The sequence below is a fragment of the Mixophyes fleayi genome, chromosome 3 (assembly GCF_038048845.1).
Source record: "Mixophyes fleayi isolate aMixFle1 chromosome 3, aMixFle1.hap1, whole genome shotgun sequence".
Lineage (NCBI taxonomy): Eukaryota > Metazoa > Chordata > Amphibia > Anura > Limnodynastidae > Mixophyes > Mixophyes fleayi.
Window position 1 is genome coordinate 331,564,024 of NC_134404.1, and position 16,683 is coordinate 331,580,706.

General features: G+C 40.8%; 1 protein-coding gene across 1 annotated transcript in view; it reads left to right on the forward strand.

Moving 5' to 3' along the window:
• The window catches only part of SPATA17 (spermatogenesis associated 17), a 131,838-nt gene that overhangs the window by 3,127 nt on the left and 112,028 nt on the right, over window positions 1-16,683 (forward strand). The window contains exons 2-4 of the mRNA XM_075200760.1: window positions 780-869; window positions 3,002-3,083; window positions 14,794-14,844. Coding sequence (XP_075056861.1) covers window positions 780-869; window positions 3,002-3,083; window positions 14,794-14,844 — 223 coding nt within the window. The remainder of the gene's footprint in view (window positions 1-779; window positions 870-3,001; window positions 3,084-14,793; window positions 14,845-16,683) is intronic.

Genomic DNA, 16,683 nt, shown 5'->3' on the forward strand with positions numbered 1-16,683 from the left:
ATGCATGAATTATTTGTTCTATAACTACTACTTATACTAAACTACATTTACATTTTTTTATATTTTATGTTTATCTTTCTATTTGCTACATTTGTAGCATTACTACAATATTTTCTTTTAAAGAAACCTTAAATATTCTATTTCCACATTCTTCAGTGTTAACCTAACACTCCATTCCAGCGCTCTTAAAAGTAATTTATTACCTCCTCTCTCCATACAATAGTGAATTTTACTCCACTACAGAAGTGGATCTATAGGACAATGTTCTGATGGGATACCATACAGGGTACAAAGTGAGATGGAGCAAGATATAAATTATACTTGCCAACTTTTGAAACCCCCCCCCGTCTGAGAGATCCTGGTGTATTAGGGGGAGTGGTGTCATGCCATCACCATAGCCCTGCCCCCTGCTAGGAAATGGGCATATTAACAGCATAACCTAGCAGGGGGCGGGGTTTAATGACGCTTATTCACGTTGTTAAGCCCCACCCCCACAACGCCCCAGAAATACGAGCGCCTCTCAGAAATTCCGGGAGAATAGATATAAATATTTATTTAAGTACAAAAACTGATAAGTGCATATATATTATTTGGCTCAGTAATACACAGCTTTTGCTATATATTAATGTAAACTTGGATTTACTTATTTTTTTTTAATTAAACATTTGTCTGCTTGAAAAGTAAAAACCCTGTTTTTTATGTTTAAAGTACCATGTAAAACAATAATAAGAGTGAGGTACAAAGTATTTTAGTTATAATTTATTTTTCTCCATTGGTAGAGCCGCTGAAGATAACCGGCTGACAGAATATAATGCGGCAGTAGTGATCCAAAGCTGGTTTCGAGGATGCAGAGTTCGTGCCTATCTCAGGTAGCGATTTTTTTTTATATCCTATAACTTTATTAGCAAACTAATGGTAACAACTAACATACATGGGCCATAATTTCATTCTGGGCCCTGAAAATGTGTAGAGAAGGAGAGTGTCAGCGGATTTTAGAAGACTGTTGCAAAAGGACGTGCTAATTGCACTAAGGGGTTAATGGCAAAGAAAATACGCTAGTGAATATTTAATAACTAAATTAATTACCCTCTCGCAAAGCTAGTTTCCAGTTTAAAACCGTAATCTTGAGAGTGAGGGGGATATCTGGGCTGTCCTTATTAAGTATGCCCCAATTGTAACATTTGGCCCGCCTTCTAAACAGACATCATCATTTCTAGCCTATTATGGCAGGGGGCGGGGCCACAATGACACGAGAATCGCATCCTAAGCCCCTCCCCCGCTTAACTAATGAAGTTTCCACGAGCCGGGAGGTTGACCTGCTCTCCCGGGAGTCCGAGAGGACTCCCAGAAATTTGTGAGTCTCCTGGACATTCTGGGAGAGTAGACAACTATGAATTTAAATAATCCTGTTCCCCAAAATAAAATCACATTACTGCACTTTAGCACAAAAATAGGTGTTTTTAACCCTGATACAAAGTTAAATGTATACCATACTTGCCAACTCTCCCAGAAAGTCCGGGAGAATCACAAAATTCGGGTCAGTCTCCCGGGCTCCCGCGAGAGCTGGCATTTCTCCCGCATCCCGGAATTCCCTTGTTAAAATGAAAACCATCATTTCCATCATTCCGGCCCCACCCTCCCGCCCTCCGGTCACGCCCCTCTCCCGGAAACAAGTTTTCGAGAGTAGGTAGGTATGATGTACACCCTCAAACCGCACAGCTCCTACCATTGGCGTTGCAAACTTTCACACCCCTGCTGTCATTTTAGTCAGCAGATCCACGTGCTTTCCTTGAAAACTAGACTTAATTGCACAAAAGTAATCACGCTGCTTCCCAAAGAGCACACGCGCTGTGTTTTACACTTTTGTGGGTCAGTCATGACATGTTATGTAGTGTATTATAGTGCATGTGATTTTGCTTTCAATTTTACACTTATGTCTATGTTTAGATTAATCAGAAAAATAATTATACTTATTCTTTATGGTTTTCTAATTATTTAAAAATCAATTAATTTTTTAAAAAAAATCAGAACACAATAACAAGAAGCATAATTGTTTATATTTGTGAGTCTATATAGCAATAGTAAGGTATATGACAGATGTATTGTCTTAACTACAGAGCTTGGATTCAGTAGCAGAACTGGTGTAGTGGTGCTCGAAATTGTTTCAATACGGCTGTTGAACTGGTTTGTCAAACTGGCTCTAAAGTTTGTGATTAATTCTTGAACTTCAGAGTGGACTAAAATTTCAAGCAAGTTGCATAAATTTTACCATGTTCGAGACACTCTGAACATTTTTAAACATGAACAGGGAACATTTTACAGAAGCAATGTCAGTAAAGGAAGCACATTCTTCCCAATTTTTAGAAATAAAGATTTTTTTTTTAAGTCAACTCATTAACAACACATCGGGGAGGGCAGGGGCAAACACAGGATTTGTAGAGGGGGGTTTCCACACCACGCCGCCAGTGGGCGTGACCAGCATGTATGGGGGCGTGGCTATAATATTAGACAGTGCTTGGCTGCTCTCCAACACTTCCTATTTCCATAATATACATGGGCAATGCTGCAGCTCTCCCTTTTCAAGCAGAGCCGTGTGAAGCGGGGGCAGGGTCCAGCCACCTAAATTATACAGTGCCCCATTCTTGGAGGGGGATTCCAGGCACTAGGAACCCCTCAGTTTGCTTATGGAGGGAACCATATTCTGGGATGAACCAATAATGATGACAATGTAGCCTATAATGTAAAATGTAAAAGACGCGAATGTCGAGCCATGAACACGAGTTCAAGGTTCGCTGTTTGTGTCGAATCAGATCGAACCGGCTGATTGTACAACAAACAAGTCCACGAACCAGCCAAATTCAGTCAACTTTCAAACTGTTTCAGGCTATTTCAGCATCTCTATGCCTGTCAGTCACATGAGAAGTCTCCTATTTATATGCTATTGCCTAATCACTGGTCTCAGATATTGGAGTTTTCAAGTCTTTTTTTGTGATTGTTCTAGATATCTGCACAGAATGATGACTGTGATCCAGAAGTGGTGGCGAGGTTATCTAGCAAGAAAACATTTCAGAAGCAAAGTAAAGGTAAACGCTTGTTGCCGACTATTGGCTGTGCCATTTATACTGCAATGGCAGGTTACCTAGCTTCTTCTCTGTAAGTTAACCTAGTAATTCAAAATATATATACCAAGTTTTAAACTACAACATATTTTCACATTTTTAAGGTTGGCAGATCATGGAGGCTGCTATCGTCATCATTAGAAGAAATGTCCCCATTGTTAAAAATAAAGTTTTTTTAAGTCTGCTCAACAGCTACACACCAGGGAGGGAACCATATTGTGGAACAAACCAATAGAGATGACAATGTAGCCTATCAAGTCTTTAGGAAACAGTGACATCATTTAGGCAGGAGTACAAACAAAAGATGTATTGGAACATTATAAAACGTTAGCACAGTAAGTACTGTGCAGGTAATCTGCGTTCCTACATTACTGATTTTTGAGGTATGGAAAGTCAACACAGTAGATTAGTTATTTTTTTAAGTAAATAAACTTACTATTGAATAATAATGGATATTACATGTGTGATTCATCGCTAAATGTACACTATATGGACAAAAGTATTTGGCCACACCTGCTAATTTTTGAATTGAGGTGTTTCAATCAGACCCCTTGCCAGAAGTGTATAAAATCAAGCACTTAGCCATGCAGTCTCCATTTGTGAATATTTGTGATACAAAATGGGTCGTTCTGAAGAGCTCAGTGACTTCAAGCGTGGTACTGTGATTGTAAAGGTGACAGCCTATAAGATGGTTTGTGAAAATTCACCCCTGCTGGATATTCCACGGTCAACTGTAAGTGATATTATTAGAAAGTGGAAGCGTTTAGGAACAACAGTTCCAAACTTCCACTGGCATTAATGTAAGCACATAAACTGTGCAGAAGGAGCTTAATGGAATGGGTTTCCATGGCCGAGCAGCTGCATGCAAGCCTCACATCACCAAGACCAGTGCGTCGGATGGAGTGGTGTAAAGCACACCAACACTAGACTGGAGCAGTGGAAATATGTTCTGTGGAGTGATGAATCACGCTTCTCTGTTTGACAGTCAGATGGGCGAGTCTGGGTTTGGTGGACGCGGGAGAACGTTACCTGCCTGACTACATTATGCCAGCTGTGAAGTTTGGTGGAGGAGCGATATTGGTATGGGGCTGTTTTTCAGGGTTTGATCTAGGCCCCATATCTTTAGTGAAGACCAATCTTTATGCTTCAGCATACCAAGTCATTTTGGACAATGCTATGCTTCCAACTTTGTGACAACAGTTTGGGGAAGGCCCTTTTCTATTCCAACATAACTGTGCCCCAGTGTACAAAGCCAGGACTACAAAGACAAGGTTTGATGAGTTCGGTGTGCAAGAACTTGACTGGCCCGCACAGAGCCCTGACCTCAAATCCATAGAACACCTTTGGGATGAACTGGAACGGAGATTGTGAGCCAGGCCTTCTAGTCCAACATCAGTACCTGACTTCATAGATGCTCCTCATAATGAATGGGCACAAAATCCCACAGAAACACTCCAACATCTTGTGGAAAGCCTTCCAAGAAGAGTGGAAGCTGTTATCACTGCAAAAGAGGGACTAACTCCATATTAAAGTATATGCATTTGAGTACAATGTCATTACAGTCCCTGTTGGTATAATGGTCGAGTGTCCAAATACTTTTGTCCATATAGTGTACATGGAATAATTGAAACGTATATATATATGTCTATACAGTTACGATTTCAGCGGGAAAGTCCAGATTTTAGGGATTAGTCCCGCTGTCCTGTCTGGGGTCATGTTTGTCCGGTGGGTGGGAATGTTGGGGGGGGACCTATCTTATGGCCAGCCCTTTACAGCGCTAGGCAGCCACGCCCCCATTGTGAAATGACCACATCTCCATCGTGATGTGGCCACGCCTCCTGTCCCGCTGCCAGGGACTTTCATATTGGGAGGTATGTAACTTTATCTGTCAAGCATAATAGCTATCCCTTCCCTTTGGTGGAAACTGACATAAAGGGGAGCAGTTTCTTTGTCGTGGAATGGGAAAGGTGTGAGGATCTGTCACAATACCAGCAGTCACATTGACAGCTTACTTACTGTGATCAGCAGTTCTGCTAAAGGTCAAGACAATAAGGGCTAAGAGTCCTCACCTGTATGCTGCCGTTTTAAAGCCCTCACACCTACACGAACAAGGTTTGGGTTGCATTTCGCAGTTTGTGCTTCAGAGTCTTATTTCGTTTGCTTATTTCCAACTTTAGCTTCTTACCTCATGATTCTACATTCTCCAATCCGTCGACCTCAGCTTAGTTCCTCACAACCCATCTTCTCAGGTGTAAGGCACTTGGCCGTTCGTAGTGTGTCTCTGAAAGTTGTACCATGGCAATATGAGGAAGCCTACTCCTGCTCAATCATAGCTACATGCGGTTATTCAGCAGTATTGTTGTATTGTTTTGTTGCCCAAACAGAACAGGTCCAGCCCTTCAGCAGTGGGTCATATTAGTTCTGCTATCTGATGACTGCATGTACTGTCGGACCATCGACCATTTGCGTTACACACCAGTCTCAACTAATCTTACCTATTTGTATCTGTGGGTGGTGTTGAGTTTCTCACACATAGCGATATGAGATCAATTTCATCATCATCATCATCATTATTTATTTAGAAGGTGCCACAGACAAAATTAGTCTAAAAAAAATCTATACATGTATGAACAAATTTTACAGATTTTTTTTAATTATATCCCAAGGGCATGCCCAGTGATGTCACTGCAATTTTGAAAGGAAATGTTGTGCTTTGCTGTTTGAGATTTTTGACCCATTTTAAGCAGATATTTGATCAGTAAAGGTAATTCACCAAAATGCCTTCAGACCTATTCATTGTGCACACAAGCACCTATTTGTGCACTGCGTATATACATAAGTATATGGTAAATTCTGGTTTTGAGAACTGCTCCAGAAATTTTTTTTAGTGTCTCCAGGTCCGAATAGAACCTCGTTTGGTGGACATTGTACACACCTCACTCAAGGTCCGACCTGCTACCACTGTATTACTCTAAACTTCATTAAATTTAAACTTTTCAGTTTCTGTCCTAACGTACTGTTCGGCCTCGATTTATGTCTTAAATAAAGGAGTCATCGGGACATTTTTTCACTGCATCAGCAAAATGCGTTTAGGATTCTAGAAATATACATGATGGTTACAGGATATATAAAAATCCAATACTGTTGACAAAAAAAATGGTCTGCAGCACCCAACTAAACAGGGAGCACTCCCTAAAGGCCCCTTTCGCACCCCTTTAAATTTAATTAAAATAAATATGAAATTTTGTTTTTTGCATGTCGATGCATGACATGGGGCAGCACGGTGGCTCAGTGGTTAGCACTTCTACCTCACAGCACTGGGGTCATGAGTTCAATTCCCGACCATGGCCTTATCTGTGTGGAGTTTGTATGTTCTCCCCGTGTTTGCGTGGGTTTCTTCCGGGTGCTCCGGTTTCCTCCCACACTCCAAAAACATACTGGTAGGTTAATTGGCTGCTAACAAATTGACCCTAGTCTGTGTGTGTATATTAGGGAATTTAGACTGTGAGCCCCAATGGGGCAGGGACTGATGTGAGTGAGTTCTCTGTACAGCGCTGCGGAATTAGTGGCGCTATATAAATAAATGATGATGATGATGACGACTATGTGCAACAATCATACCTATGCCACACTCAGGAACGCCTCCATCCATACAAAATTTTACACCCCTCCCAGACGATATTTAACTATGTACATTTCATTATATTTGCTGTAAAAGAGTTGCAAATATTTACTTATTCTTTTCTTTTAAGCAGAATGTCAGGATTAGCTTATAACTTGCATTGTGCACCAGGCTTCCTGTAAGACAATGTCACGTTTAAGTTTAATTGTTCTTTAGCTAAAACCCCCCTTGTACTGGGAGCACTGTTGGTTAGTTTGCTACAAATCTCTCTTTAATATGGACATTTTATAATGTGTTTCACATTGTCAACAGTTCTAAATGACCACACAAAAGCAACAATTATCTATTAAATACAAGTTTCTTTCTTAAACTTGCTGACATAATGGATATGACCCCCCCCCCCCCCCTCCCCAATTGATTTTAATACTTGCTACAGACTTTGCTTTATTTCTATTGTAGAGATGAATTTGTAGGTCACTTTAAACATTTTCCACCGCTAATAGCTAGAGAGGTGTCAGTTGCCAGCAAACAAGGTAAAGCATATGCGCAAAATGCCTGTGATTACTTGCTAATAAATCACCCTAATGATCATATACAAAATTGCGAAATAAAAGTTGCACTGATGCGGAAAATAAAAGCTCATCAGATACAGCACCCATATGTGCAGAGTAACCGTGTTTTGTCAACACTGCTCTGATCTATCTCCTGTTATTTTGCAGAGTTAGGGATACTGGGCTGGAAACGGCACCCCTGAACAGTCTCCCTGCTCCGGCCTGAGGTCATACCAGAATATATTAATCTTATTAGCCTGTTCTGGGACCCCTCTCGTTCTTCTCCCTCCGCTCTCACTGGTCTAGGTGACCCTATTGGTTTTAAATAACACCAGAATGTAATTTCTACACAACTTACACCTGCATTAAATTACCAAAGTTGTCACAATGTCACGCTGGTGAGATGAAAGTTATTAAACTGGAAACAGCGATATGCAATATGTGGCTCTTTATATATGGCTGTATTTGGGCTACAAACCAGCGGTTCTGGGTGCGTAGTTGGCCTACAGGGATATTTGTGGAATAATTTGCATGTCTCTACCCACAATTCTTTAAAAATGATTAAATTCCTAATTTTTTGGGTTTTGAAAAGCAGAGATACGTAACTTCCTTCTGACCAGTGCGCAGGTGGTACAGTTTCGCTAACCACATCGGTGCCAGACAGCGCTGCCTGGGGAGTGCTAATGCCACTTAGCTCTCACTTGGTGTAAACAGTCCTATTGCCCCCTGGGCCCCATGGCGTGTGAGTAGTTCTAGCTATATGTGGGCCACACTTTAAGCGCTATTATACAGGGCACAGAACGCCAAGTTCACTTCTCAGCCTTTTGACTAAAATCCAGGGTAGTACTGCCGTAGGAGTGTAGTTGGCCCTCCTATATTGGATGGGCTACCGCCAGGAGGCCAGTGGCTTGAATGTCTTGGACATGGAGTAGTGACCAGGGGATGCTTGGAATCACTTGGGGAGTGGTGACCCTCACTTGAAAATATGGCATGGTACACGAGTCCCACTTCTTAGCTGCACTCGCTTCCTCTGGCCCTTTGGCTTGCAGAAAAATGTTTACAATTCCAGTTGGAAGGCTGGGGCTGCTTTACATAGTTACTAGTTATTTAATTTATGTTCTCACCTTGTCTGTCACTGGCAATCCTTTTTATGTCTTTGTCTCACAGACTGTTGGGGTCCGGTTGCCCTTATTCCCTTATTTGTCCCATCCACGCTGATCTCCCTGAAGAGAGTTTCAGGGAGCGCTCCCGTCTCCCTGAAACTTCCATCGTCCTCCCTTCCTGGGGGGGGTGGGGGGTGTCTTTATTTTGAACACAGGTCACACAGGTAATATCAAAATGCAGTCATTGTTAATACAGGTAGTGCTGGTAAGATGTGTTGCAGATCTCAGAGTCAGACAGGCAGGGGTAAATGCAGAATAGTCTGGCACTAGTCTGATGGAGGGGGCAGTTCACGGTAGAGGGTAGTAAGCAACGAGAATGTATTTGGCATAACTATGTCACGATACTAAGCCACACTGGCTCAAACAGGAAATAAAGACTTGGTAATGCTGGTATTTGGGTACAACAGAGGGAGTGCAGGTACAAGTAGACTGGATTATCTTGTTTATCCACTGAACAGGAGATACCATTACCCAGGTATAGTAGGTGGAGTGCAGGCACAAGGAGACCGGATTACCAGGTTAGCAACTGAAGCAGGAGATACTGGAGTGATGTGCAGATTCAGGTTACCAGGTTTGCAGATGAAGCAGGAGACACTGGATATCAAGAACAAATGGGGAAGTGCTGATTCAGGTTACCTGATGAAGCAGGAGGCACGAGGCACTGGATGATCGACGGGAGAATCAGGTAAGAGGAAGGTCAGGTAAGCCAGGGTCAGAAGCTGGCCGATCCACAAACAATACCAGGGAGTAGACAGGAGCAAAGTCAAACGAAGCCAGGGTCTAGGTCATGAACAAAGGTGTAAAATGGAACAGACAGAAGTCAGAAAATCAGGGGAACAGGCACAATTCACAAGAGTATTGACAGGGACCAGATGCAGAAAACAATTGATGAACTGCAAGGAGCAATGTTTGGAGCAGGTTTATAAGGCAGTGGAACAGGTACAAGTGATAATCAGGGAAGGAGGTTAACTCCTGCAGGTGAGATGTAAATGTCTAATGGCAAAACAGCAACTCCGGTAGCATAAAGGTACTGCATGCCAAATTAGTATCAAAGTCCTAACACCCAGGGCAAAAGGGACTCCCCTAGCCCTGCGGCAGAGGGCGTCTGAACCCCCTCAGATACCTTTTAGTTCCGGGGGGGTGGGGGTTGCAGAAAAGGGTGTCCTTCCTCTTTAAGCCTGAATACTGTCCCGGTATGCACTTTTGTGTTTTTACATGTTTTATCTATTTTAGGCAATTGGGTGTAAAAAGCACTGTCTTGGGCTTTCTAAAAATAGAAACAGAACTCCATGTTGCCTGCAGGAGATAGTCCTGGAAAATATATTTTTTTGGGAGGGGGGGTGTCTGGCTTTGCCCTAACTAACGGACATAAAACAAAAAGCAATCTATTGTAATATGTTACAAAAACAAACACTTATACGTCCCACAAAAACAATACAAAATTTGCTGCAATGTAAAAACCTTGAAAAATGAGCGCGGCCATAGAAGTGTAAACTGCATCTGGTCTTGAAGGGGTTAAAGGAGCAAATACTATAATAATATCTCACAGTGACCTATTGTATTGATATCCAGAATGTTATATTCTCTGTTCAAACAGATAAATAGTATGGGCCTATATGGAATTATTTCAAAAAGATCCGTACTTTTTTTGCTATTTAATACATGTGTGAAGTTTATTGATCTGTAAGTGTATATATTATTGCATTGCAATAAACCAGAAATCTTGTGGTTTTTTTTCATTTATGCCTTTATTAACCATTCTTTATGGAATATAACTTTCTTGTCATATGTTGTCTGTACATTTATAACATTAGTATATATTAGGAGTTTGAGGCTAAAATAGAGACATAGTATAAAAATGTAACAGGGCGCAAAGTGAAACGTCCAGTCTGAAATGTCACAGAAGTAGCCTTGCATTAATCAAATGTGTGTGTGTGTAAACAGATAAGTCTTCAGTCTGATTGTAAAGATCTCCAGAATGGGACATCTCTGAATAGATGAATACACAACACTTTGTATATTGCCGGAGGGAGAGGAGACCACATTAATCACATTATAATCGGTAGACCAGTAGGATTTGTTATACGGGTCTCTGTTCTATGCAAATCTGAGCTGCCTTATAAATGTTACCTTTTACATACAAATATGCCCCATCTGTTTATTTTGTTAGTCTGCACTCAATAATTGCCATTTTCTTGATGGAGTCCCCACATTGCCGGTTGTGGGTTTATCTTAATTTCCTGGTAAACAAGACTTATCATCCCTCCATGCGTTTCATAAGCCCCCCCCTGATCTGTCCCATAAATTATCTCCTCGTTATCCACAAAGACACCCAATCCAAGCCAGCCCTCAATCACTTTCCAGATCGGAACATAGATCAAGGAGCTGAATTGGTTTAGATAGCCATTCATTTTCTGGAAATACTGATACAGTATGTATATGATAGCGTTTCCCTCACTAGTACATGTTTGCGGAATTGGACGCCAAGATGAATTAAAATAACAAGCGCTCTTGGGAGATAAGATACCTATTAATAAAAGGGAGGGATGAAAACCAATCAAGAAATCACTGGTAAAATTATGTGAAATTTAACCTTCAGTTAACGGCTGTTTTCAAATGTTTACCAGCTCATGCAAATAATGTATCAGAGCTGTATTTATTTTTATTTATTTTTTTGCAATATGCAATGTTTATAGCATAGAGCACTGATGGGGAATCCGATACACTTCAGGGGCCGCGTGGTGTGGCCCTCTAACCCTCCAAAGGGCCGCACATTACCCTAAATCTCAGTAATACGTTAAAATAATATATTTAATCAAAGAAAGAGACAACTATCTGTAATATAATAGCAGTGGGTATTTTAAACAAGCCTGACATTAATATAGGAAGCAGCTGAGGGCTACAGGTAATGGCTCGGTGGGCCACATTTCACCCTAGGGCTTTCTGTTAACCATCACTGCTATAGGGTGATTAGGATTTGCATGTGCCCAGTCGCCTCAATCCTGTTTTCTGCTTATGAAACTCTTGAACGCTGTCAGTTATTTTGTTAAATTCAGGCACCCAATGTAACTGGATTAATAGCACAACTGGCAATATGATCATATAATTGTTTTATGGCATTATGGAGTCAGTTTCGTGTTGGGGGTATGTTTCAAGATTTTGGAAACCTTGTCCTTTATCTATAATACTCCTCCAGAATAGTCAGTTCTCTATTCCTCTCTATTTTTTTTATTGGAAGCCAGCTGGACAATTCTGTGAGCCTTAAAGGGGTTATATCCTCAGGGTTACCAATGGCACTCTGTCACGTCATTGTCCCACTCAGCAAATAAACCATCATGTCATTCATGGGCAGCACGGTGGCTCAGTGTTTAGCACTTCTGCCTCACAGTGGTCACGAGTGTGGAGTTTGTATGTTCTCCCTGTGTTTGCGTGGGTTTCCTCTGGGTGCTCCGGTTTCCTCCCACACTCCAAAAACATACTAGTAGGTTAATTGGCTGCTATCAAAAATTGACCTTAGTCTGTCTGTGTGTGTGTGTGTGTGTGTGTGTCTGTGTATGTTAGGGACTTTACACTGTAAGCTCCAATGGGGCAGGGACTGATGTGAATGAGTTCTCTGTACAGCGCTGCGGAATTAGTGGCGCTATATAATTAACTGATGATGATGATGATTCATGCTTACCAGCTTCTATGAACTGAGTAGCTGGAGCACTATGTCCAACCTCCCACCGTTGTAGTACCACCCCTTTCAACTGAATAAACTTTTCAGTTCTCCTAAGATTCTACTCAGCTTATCTATGACTCAAATACATCAGTGTGAGAGGACATCAGGGGGTAAATGTATCAAGCTGAGAGTCTTCCGGCGGGTTTGAAAAGTGGAGATATTGCCTATAGCAACCAATCAGATTCTAGCTGTCATTTTGTAGAATGTAGCTAGAATCTGATTGGTTTTTCAAACCCGCCGGAAAACTCTAAGCTTGATACATTTATCCCCAGGACTGTTACTTCGTGTTTTACTTTTGTGCGTGTGGAACTGTTATTACATTGCTCGGAGACAAGCTGTCAGTCACCAGTTAAGCATAAGCAGTCCCAGTTACGTCACATGTAATATGCAGCCTTTGACATATATATTCCATTTTAGGAGCAAGATTATTGAAATGAGATGAAGGGGTGGAGTGAGTGCATTTTTAGGGGGTGTTCCTCGCTCAAAGCTGGTGGAGACCGGCTCCCGTCTTATATTTAACGGGATGTACTTTTTTTTAGAAAACCACATTTCTAGGCACACTTTGCCTAATGTGAAAGAAAAGCTTGAAACTGAAAGTGACACAATGGGGTGTGACTGTGCCTCCGCCGGGCCCCACAGCAGTTTGGGTAGAGGGCTCCTGACAATGCTCCTGTAGTCTCCCGGGCTCTCTGCTCTAGAAAGAGAAAATAAGAGGTCCTTTCCGAGCTTGCTCAGCGCAGTTGCAATTGTAGTGAAACTACGAGTCCCAGCATGCTCTGCCAGCTATCTGTCGGCTATCTACTGGCAAAGCATTCTGGGACTTGCGGTTTCACAACACCTGGAGAGCCACAGGTTGACCAGGCCTGTACTAAACTGAGCAATATTTTAGGAGAAGGCCTAAAACATTTTATTTAATAAAGGGGTGTTCCTAAAGGAAAGAAGAAATAGCTGTAGCATTGTATTTTTCCACATTTGTGAGTGATTTCTGTTATGGAGCAACACACAAGATACTTAGAATCATTACACCCACTTGGCTAGCTAACAACAGTACATACATTCATCATCATCATTTATTTATAAAGCGCCAACATATTCGGTAGCGCTTTACAATTGGGGACAAACACTGTAAACTAATAAACAAACTGGGTAAAACAGACAAAGAGGTGAGGAGGCCCTGCTCGCAAGCTTACAATCTATGGGACAATGGGAGTTTGACACATGAGACTAAGTGCTACATTTTGCGTTTCGGTCCAGCCAGACTGCAAAGGTAAAAGTGACTCATAGGCTAAATGATCCTGTCACACAACAATGTTGGTCAGGGGTTAGTTGTCTTGTGTGAAATTGTGTAACGGGTGGTAATAGGGTTATGTAGTGAGGTTAAGAGGGCGGTTGAGGAATATTATAAGCTTGTCTGAAGAGGTGAGTTCTCAGAGAACGCTTGAAAGTTTGTAGACCAGAGGAGAGTCTCATTGTGCGAGGGAGAGAATTCCATAGAGTCGGTGCAGCCCGAAAAAAGTCCTGTAACCGGGAATGGGCGGATGTAATGAGTGTGGATGAGAGACGCAGATCTAGTGCAGAACGGAGTTGCCGAGTTGGGAGATATTTTGAGACAAGAGAGGAGATGTATGTTGGTGCAGCTTTGTTGATAATATAATAAATCCATATAATAAATCTTACCATGCTTTAGGACTTTTAGATATATAGTTGTTACTGGTAGAAAGATCAACATTTTTATCTACCAACACATTCGTTTACCGTTTCTAGCTCTGCTTCAATGTTACCAGGATAAAGGTGCTAGAGTTAATTCCAAATTGAAAATGCTCCTTATTGAAACGTCAGGAGCCAGAGCGCGGCGGCTGTAATGGATAAAGGTAGCTGAAAACGGAACAGCATCATTGTCTTCATTTGTAAATAACATATTGCAGCCAACTGTTTCTTAATTGCCCAGACTGTTGATAAATAATCCAGGCCTGCTGCTCTCCACAGACAATTTGCTTTGGATCAGGCTAGGCAATTCAAATAACACTAATTATTTATGATTTTATGATGTTAAAATGAATATTAAATGAAACAAAATTCCCAAGGATTACTCGGATGGCAGCTAAGTACATAACGTTTTGTACAGATGGTTGGAAGACTCATTCCAGCTTCATTGCCGCATACATATCCTTGAAGGATTCCGACGGAAGACAGCATATCTTTGAATTTTTCATTAAACCAGACGTCTTGAAATATGAATTCCTTTTATGTTTCTGCGAGTTTTGGGTATAAGAACTCTCAGTGAATAAATCATACAATGCTACGTGTCACTAGGACTTGTGAATATTTCTGCAATGTTATTTTATCCTCAGTAGAGCCCCATTGATTATCAAACTCAGCGGAGAGCGTTCTACGATCATATATCTCCATTAGCGCCTAGTTTGACTGCCATAGATTTTTTTCTGGTTAAGACTGCATTATGTATTAGCCGTCCCCTCTTCTCAATACAAAGTTTGATACGGCTTTCAATGTGTGAAGCTCATATTATGTATAGACTTTCTTATCTTATATATGTAAAAATAGGAAGCAGTTGTCTGTGTGTAGCCGAATGCTAAGCCACTCTTCTCTTCTCCCGCAGACAGCGCACTTTATTATGAAGATGAATTTCTACAATGAAACGGCTGTCAGGGTAAATATCTCTCTTCTTGTTATACAGATGAAAAGTCAATTGTGATCTGAATTTACTTTTAATAATATAAGTAAACTAGACTAATGCATACATGATCAAGACGGTCGTAAAAAGGAAAATACACACAGCTTAGCTACAATGTAACTGTAAGGACTTATGGAATAAAGCCAAAAACAAAAACAAAGCTGCTTATTTTATTTTTTTAAAGGGCTGAATTAATACTTTGTTCTTTTAATCAAGGTTTTCAGAGACTAAAGTTACCTTTGGAGCAGTTAATTTTTCAATGAAATCTGACTAGAGGGGTATATGCATCAAACCTTCTAAAAAGTGGAGATGTTGCCCATAGCAACCAATCAGATTTTAGCTGTCATTCATCTAGTACATTCTAAAAATGACAGCTATTATCTGATTGATTGCTATAGGTAACACCTCCACTTTTCTGTTATTAGAAGGTTTGATACATTTACCCCTGGATGTAACTTGCAGCCAACTGAAGGATAGGATGTTACTAGTTCTCACATGTACTATTGCTTCTAAATGTATAAGTTTCAATGAAAGTTAAGATTTTATGAACATACTTTTTTTTTACATAAACATCAGATCATCCATTTAGATATGATCAGATAAGAGAAACATGTTTCTACTTAATTTCTTTTCCTTCAGTATCTTAAAGGCAATAGAACCGTATATATTTATTTATTAAAGAGTGGAGTGTTTAAATATGTTCATGTTGCAGGACTATATCTAGTTTCTGCAATGGTGTTATTAAGTCTAGGCAAGGTAGACTCTGCAGAATGCCATTGTTTGTGTCTCTGTTTTATAATCGCTTTATTTCATCCCAAGGCACTATTATGACAATCCTCTTAGAATACAACGGTTTGGGGTGCGGTCTAGTGACAGTGGTCATTGATGCATTTCTAGATATGGGGGTTGGATAATGTGACATAGTCACAGTGGAGGCAGTAACAATCCCTATGTTCTCTCATACATTGTACAGAGAGATTGTATAAACCACGTCTAGCATATACGTAGAGACACAATTGGGAGGTTCCATGCACCCTGTAGATATAACACATCATAGAACATTGATGACAAAATGTTTCACAGTCTATAGTCATTTTATCTAAGTGTTAGTGTTTGTTGACTCTCATTCAGAATAAGAACCAATGATTTTTATTTCAGGAAGATAATAGGACCACACAACACCATTATGGGTTACCTGTATAAAGATAAAATAAAGTACTAATAATTTCCTTGAGTTCAAAGATACTAGGGGAGACTCAATTAGCCAATGTGCCGCCGGACATCACCGCCATGCCCAGCTGCGCACATTGTCAGCTGCTACGGTATAAAATCTCCACTCATTTTCTCTTCATGTGTCTCGCTGTTGCAGAGACACATCGCGCCAAATTTAATCCCCCCCCCCACAGGAGATCAATTAAATAACTATATAAGTTAAGTTACAACCCCATCCTACCATAGTTACTCTAGTCTGTTAGATTCTAAATAACTGAAGAACGGATTTATACCTATAAACGAATAATCCATTGGGACTCTCTAGAAAGGTAAGACTCTATCCATATGTCAGCAGTAGAACTGCATTTAAACACCGCAGTCAAACTGCACTTTAATAAAAAGTAAAATAGGGTAACCACAGGGAAAACTCTCCTGCTCATTCACACTGTAGGCCGCGCTTAAACAAGAACCTGCTCTTTTTCTTTCAGCACGTTGAAGTTTAGCTCATGTTCCAGTGTGAGCAGGCAGGAGAGTTTGCCATAGAGGCTCTCATTAATGCTACTATTGCCACTGAAACCTCTTAGTCAGAAGACCGTCTTAGTA